This window comes from Rhincodon typus, chromosome 8, assembly GCF_021869965.1.
Source record: "Rhincodon typus isolate 14 chromosome 8, sRhiTyp1.1, whole genome shotgun sequence".
Lineage (NCBI taxonomy): Eukaryota > Metazoa > Chordata > Chondrichthyes > Orectolobiformes > Rhincodontidae > Rhincodon > Rhincodon typus.
In genome coordinates this window covers 66,692,875-66,699,372 of record NC_063339.1, presented here as the reverse complement: position 1 = coordinate 66,699,372, position 6,498 = coordinate 66,692,875, and the positions used below count along the sequence as shown (strand labels likewise).

At 39.1% G+C, this 6,498-nt stretch overlaps 1 protein-coding gene across 1 annotated transcript in view; it reads right to left on the bottom strand.

The window, feature by feature from the left end:
• Positions 1-6,498, bottom strand: part of LOC109925377 (spectrin beta chain, non-erythrocytic 1) — a 138,532-nt gene that overhangs the window by 39,019 nt on the left and 93,015 nt on the right. The window contains exons 15-16 of the mRNA XM_048600444.1: positions 5,369-5,506; positions 1,155-1,911 (exon numbers count right to left, since the gene is read on the bottom strand). Coding sequence (XP_048456401.1) covers positions 1,155-1,911; positions 5,369-5,506 — 895 coding nt within the window. The remainder of the gene's footprint in view (positions 1-1,154; positions 1,912-5,368; positions 5,507-6,498) is intronic.

Sequence of the window (6,498 nt, the reverse complement as noted above, 5' to 3'; positions counted from 1 at the left end):
TATTTTCATTTTACTTTCTTCAGCCTTTTTAGTAGTTCACTGTCTAGCATCTAATTTTTGATTGTATTGGAAGGAAACAAGGCTATGCCGGCAATATGAAACTAGATCACAGCAAATCAGCAGCTCGCTTTTCATCTTCTTTAAGGTTCATATAACACTTTATGCAAACCTCTTTCCTTGTCTTACTGTAATTCTTCCTTATCTTTAAATTAAAAACCTTGCCAATATTTTTCAGGTCCATGGAAAATGAAATTGGACACAATGAAAAAGAAGCTACCACCTCTGAATGAGACTGTTCGATACTGCTCCTCGGAACAAAGTTCACCCCAATGTGTACACTAATTTTAGCTGTGAAGGTAATGCAAAAAATTGCATTGTAGAACCAAAGAAAACCAGTTTTCCCAATGTATTTAAATATCCGTCGTCAGCTTTTAATAAAATCAGGAAGTGCTGGTCTGATGCGCTCGATATGATTTCTTTTCAGATAAGGGTCAACTTTGTTTCTCTCTCCACAAAGGCTGCCACATTTTCTTAAGCACCTTTTATATCAGACTTCCAGCATCCACAGTATTTAACTGCAATCATTGGAAAAGTATTTCTGATACGCATACAACATTTCAGCAGATATAACTTAAACTGCACAAAATTGTCCTGATTACATTCCTAAAGGCTGATTGATTTATAAAGTGCAGTACGTTAAAGTGTGGGCAAAATAAATTGTCAATGTATTCAAAAATTGCTATTAAATTTTCTGATGCCTGCCATGTTCCCACTTCCTAAATGAATAAATTATACCTTTCCTTAATCTTCTGAATCCAAAAAAAAATCAGGAGTGCACTTTTTCTCATTCATGAGAAAGAAAAAATTAATGGTGCAATTGCAATTTTTTTAAAAAATGCGTTAATTCAAAGAAGGTTTAGTTTACATTAGTGTTGTATTTACTATGTTGATGCTGTATACACTATGCAAATTAAAACCCACATGCAGAAACAAAGCTCAGTCTGATACTGAAATTAAACTCTCTAAAAGGCAAGCTTTCTAACTTTACTTGGCTCCTGAGTCACATTATGTTGGTTTCACTAGATAGCTGAAAGTAGCACACACTAACTGTTAAGCAAGTCATGTAATTGCAAAACATGACAGTAAGCAAGTACCTGATTGCGAAGCATACTATCTGCTTGCTTGCTGTCTCGGAGGAACTGCTGATACCCATGACACTGAGAGAGAAGATCTTTTCTGTTTTCCCACATCTGAAGAAGCTCATTCCAACCAGTGTCCACTCCTTCCAAACGCTGCTTTAATATTTGAAATTGCGGGTCTGTTTCTCCCTCGGTTATCATTTTCCCATTCTCCTTTATCTTGTGGTAATCTTCCAAATTGCGATCTATCTCATTTTTGATGGCATTATGTTGTCTGAGGAGAGTTTCAGCTTCGGGCAAAGAGTTGGGCACATCTTCAGAAGCGATAGCTTTTTGTGATTTGGATAGCCACAACTGGAAGTCATCTAAATCCTGTAGGAATTTTTGCAGTTTGCTGGCCTCACCAAGTGACTCCTCGCAACCTTGAAGAGTGTGTTTCAGTTCATCCCAAACATCATTGATTTCCTTAAGCCTTTTCAAGATATCTACAGCATGATGAGGATGCTGATCTGCCAATGCGTGGGCCTCCTTCTGCAACTCTGGAAGTCTTGACTCAATGGCAGCTAGATCCCTCTCAATTCCACACAACTTTCTTTGAATGGCCAGGACACCAGCCAAGTCTTTCTCCAAGCTCTGAGTTGATTCGATGAGTTTGGTTTTCTCACGGATCCAGACTTTGGTTTCGTCGCACTCAAGACAATAGTTCTGAAGGCTTAATGCAGAGTGAACATCATTCTTTTTCATCTCTGCCAACTTCTGAAACTGCAACCATCTGCAAACCACATCACGATTAGTATTATTTATGAATATTCACCTCGAACAGAAAACAAATCCAGCCATCAGTTTGAAAATGTCACAAGTATCCAAAAGGGGAAACTTTACTGCAAACAACCTCTGTCAAAATAAAGAATCAAAATATTTTAATAAACCTCTTGTGATTTTATTTTGATTTCTGTTTTCATTTTACTTTGGGAATTAGTTATTTATGAACATATCAACATAATCGTTTTTAATATACACTGAAGCATGTCCACCACCTACAAGGCACAAGTCAGAAGCAAGATGGATTACTCCCTACCTGCCTGGATGAGTGAAGATCCAACGATACTCAAGAAGCTCGACACCACCCAGGGTAAAGCAGTTGTTTGATGTGCACTGGCAATGTGTACTAGCTACTAGATGCACTGCAGAAATTTACAAAGTATCCTTACGCAGCACCTTTCAGACCCACAACGACTTTCATCTCAAAGGAAAAGGGCAGTAGATACATGGGAACCCCACCACCTGCAAGTTGCCCCTCCAACCCACTCACCATCCTGACTTGGAAATATATGGTGATTCCTTCAATGACCTTGGTGAAAATCCTGGAATTCTCTATCTAACAGCATCGTGGGTCACCAACAGCAGATGGACTGCAGTGGTTCAAGACAACAGCTCATCACCACCTTCTCCAGGGCAACTATGGATGGGCAATAAACGCTGGTCCAGCCAGCAATGCCCACATCCCATGAATTAATAAAATCAGTTATTCCTTATGAGAATATTGCATGAGGCAGCCCACTGGCTCAGAGTACTCAAATCTTCCTGCCGAGACAAAACTCCCTACAGAAATAAAGACAGCAACTTTGGGGAGGTTCAGGAGTGCAATATATTGGTATGAAATGTTGCTGTATCAACGATTGGATTCAACTCTTTGTTCATTATTAAATTCATCATCTTGATTAAGATGTGGGAGGCAAGGTATTGGGAAAAGACAATACCTCATAGAAAATTCAAACAAAATCTTTCTGTGGTGCAGTCAAATGCTCCTACAAGGTTTATTACGTCCATCAGTCTCATCCATACTTTTTTCTTTTCTTGCCTCACCTTCTAACAACTGCCTTGTACACAAACTACACACAAGAGATTAATTATGCAGCTGTAAGAAACATCATAAACATTGAGAGCATAGATTAGATTATTATTGTTACAACTGCACAATGCAGCAGTGTGTTAAACACAAGGATTTTATTCAAGTGAAGTCAAGATGTTTGCCTAAAGTATGCCCCCTTCACAGCAGAGGTCACATGATGACAGCAAAATCAGAAGGTTATTTGCATTTTAATCCATACATTTATTTTCACTTTACCTTGAGAGATGCTCGAGTAAGTTAAGGTACAATTACATTAAACTACTGCTATTTGCAGAGGCTAAGTTTCTGCAAAAATTTTGATAATGGTGAACACATTTTATCATCAGAATCAACTTAAGAGGTGCCAACCATCCAAAGCTTTGACATGCATAGTGAACAGAAGAAGGTAAATTAAATGAGATAGCAAGAACTGCAGATGCTGGAATCAAAGACAATACAGTGTGGAGCTGGAGGAACACAGCAGGCCAGGCAGCATCAGAGGAGCAGGAAAGTTGACGTTTTGGGTCAGGACCCCTTTTCAGAAATTTATTAAATTAAATAATTTTTAAAAAATAAATATAATGATGTTCTGCTGGAGAAATAGTGTGATTAAGTAAGAAATATATAACTCTTGACATGCTGATCCTTAATACAAGGTTCTGCACTGTAAAATTGTTACAATGATGTGAGCATACATGCAACATGGGCTGATAACACACATGCAGTGTTCACTTTCCAGTACGAAAGATAGTTTCACCTAATATTTTGTCCATATCTTAACCTATTTTAAGATTATTTTTCATTTTCAAGTTTTCTTTGTTTTGTTCCTTTGTGCAAAGAAGCAAATTGTGAAGAGTGAGGTGGGAACAGCAGCATTTTGTTCTACCAGGATAAGGTCATGGCAACTCTCTCCTCAACCAGTATAGAATCAGCTGTCTAACTCTGCAGTTGTCTATTCCAGGATTAAGTTAAATGGTTCTTTAATAATTGACAGATATTCTACTTAAAGCATTTTATTGTTAACAACAATTTGTTTTCTGCCAGAAGTAAGACTATTTTTCTGTTCTTTCCTCTAACTTTTGACATGTGATTTACTGCCTTGTCAAATTATGGATTGTATGTTTGGTTCATTGTTGCTTGCTGTGTGTGTGAGGGGGAGTCAGGGAGCATTCCTGGACCTTCTTATTATCTGGGATATCATATTTTGTCTGAAATTTGTTAAAAAGGCTATACAGAATGGGAATACTCTGAGCAGATCCCCTCGTATGGGGAGAAATGGATCAGTCCTTCAGATCCATTTAATAACTTTGGGACGGGTCTTTCCCAACATGACGTTGAGAGGGATCATCGAAGATTGGGATTGGCTAGGATTGCAACTCACTCCAAAAGGACTGCATGCATGCTAAATAGCAGAAGCTACAAGCCAAGCACTCCTACAGCCAAAGTATCAGACAAAAATCACAGCAGTCCTGTCACATCCAGTCTTTTCCAGCTCAGCAGAAAATACACACGCAGTTCCTGCTATCTCTGTTACATCACAACCACAATCAGGTTGCACTGCTAAATTCAGTTGGATTTGTATATCCCTGACCTTGCCACATTCTTCTTGTCCCAATTACTCTTCCTGCCTTCCTGTAAATATCAGACTCAATGTCTCTCTTTCAAAAGCTAATAATCCCATGCACATATTTTAAATAGTCTTCACACCGCCTTCAAGAATTTTTGGACTGACACCCCTGCTTCTGCACCTCTTTTAAAACTATACTGCACAAAATGCTTTGTGCAGATTAACCAATATTTTTAAAAAAGAGACTTTACAGAGATTTGAAACCAGAACTTTAATAATTTCGTCCAAGGATGATTGGGACAGAACTTAATGTTCTTGCAATTAGGAGAATGATTAGCGATAAAATTATATTATCTAAAGAGGACCCATTAAGCTAAATGGAATTTTCTCACTAGTTATGTAGTGCAACTCTCACACATATCCTAATTCAAAAACATCTTTGTTAGTGAACTGTAGTTGAGGTCACTTAATCATTCACACCCAACAGAACACAATACGATGCTCACACAATGAAATGAATTGAGACTCAATTTAAGAATGTCAAAAGAAAGAAATGGACATATCCAGGAAGGGAAACCAGTCTGCAACCAAGGGTTGAAGAGGAAAATATTTCCTGATTGGATCCTTTACCTAAAACTTAAAGGGATGAACTCATCCTCATCCATTGCCTCTCATCCTCTCCTGAACTTTGGACTGTTTCTCTGCAGGTTAATGAGACACTTGTGAATCGTGCCGCTACATGTGGTGAATGGAAATAAATTAAGAATATACCTGAGGTTCACACGATCCTGACATTCTTTCACCTCTTGCGTACTCGGGTGCCCACTCTCTACCAAGTGGTTCGCTGTTTGGTTTACTTCAGTGATCCGAGATCCCAAATTGTTCATTTCCTGTACCAGGGTTTCAAACCTATGCAGAACACAGGGAGATTGTACTGTACATTTAAAAGTCACAAGCTGTTTAATGTAACATATTATAATGCATATTCATTGCACTTTTTTCTGCCAAATGGCAATCATCACTCAATTATTTTGAAGTAGCTAATTGCATAATATACAGCTCATCATGCACCATTAGGTTCATCATGACTGTTTAAAAACCATTAAAATAAATGCAATTCAGCAAATTCAAAGTTGCAATGCAATTTTCATATTAAGACAATCAACAAATCGTTTTTAATGCGTCTTAATTCTGTGATTGGTTTACTGGCTTGGAAATGCTTTATTTCTCACTCTACAATTAGATTTGCACTTTGATGCAGTCAACAAAACGTTAACTTTGGCTAAACCTATGGATAGAGCTAAAAACCAAAGAACTGCAGATGCTGGAAATCAGAAATTGCTGGAAAACTCAGCAGATCTGGCAAAATTTCTGATTTTGCTACGGCTAGAACGGTTCGTCCCTTTCTTGTGCAATACATATCTTGGATATAATTTTTTCAAAAGATACAGCAAAGTTGGGGTGGGGGGGTGCTTTGATGAGGGCAATTTTAATACAAGAAATCCACCAACAATCTCAGACAACAAGGTGCAGGGCTGGATGAACACAGCAGGCCAAGCAGCATCATAGGAGCAGAAAGGCTGACGTTTCGGGCCGAGACCCTTCATCAGAAAAGGGGGAGGGGAAGGGGGTTTTGAAATAAATAGGGAGTGAGTGGGAGGCGGATAGAAGAGGGATAGAGGAGAGGATAGGTGGAGAGGAAACAAACAGGTCGAAGAGGCAGGGATGGAGCCAGTAAAGGTGAGTGTCGGTAGGGAGTTAGGAAGGGGATAGGTCAGTCCAGGGAGGACGGACAGGTCAAGGGGGCGGGATGAGGTTGGTCGGTAGGAGATGGAGGTGCGGCTTGAGGTGGGAGGAGGGGATAGGTGGGAGGAAGAACAGGTTAGGGAGGCAGGGACGAG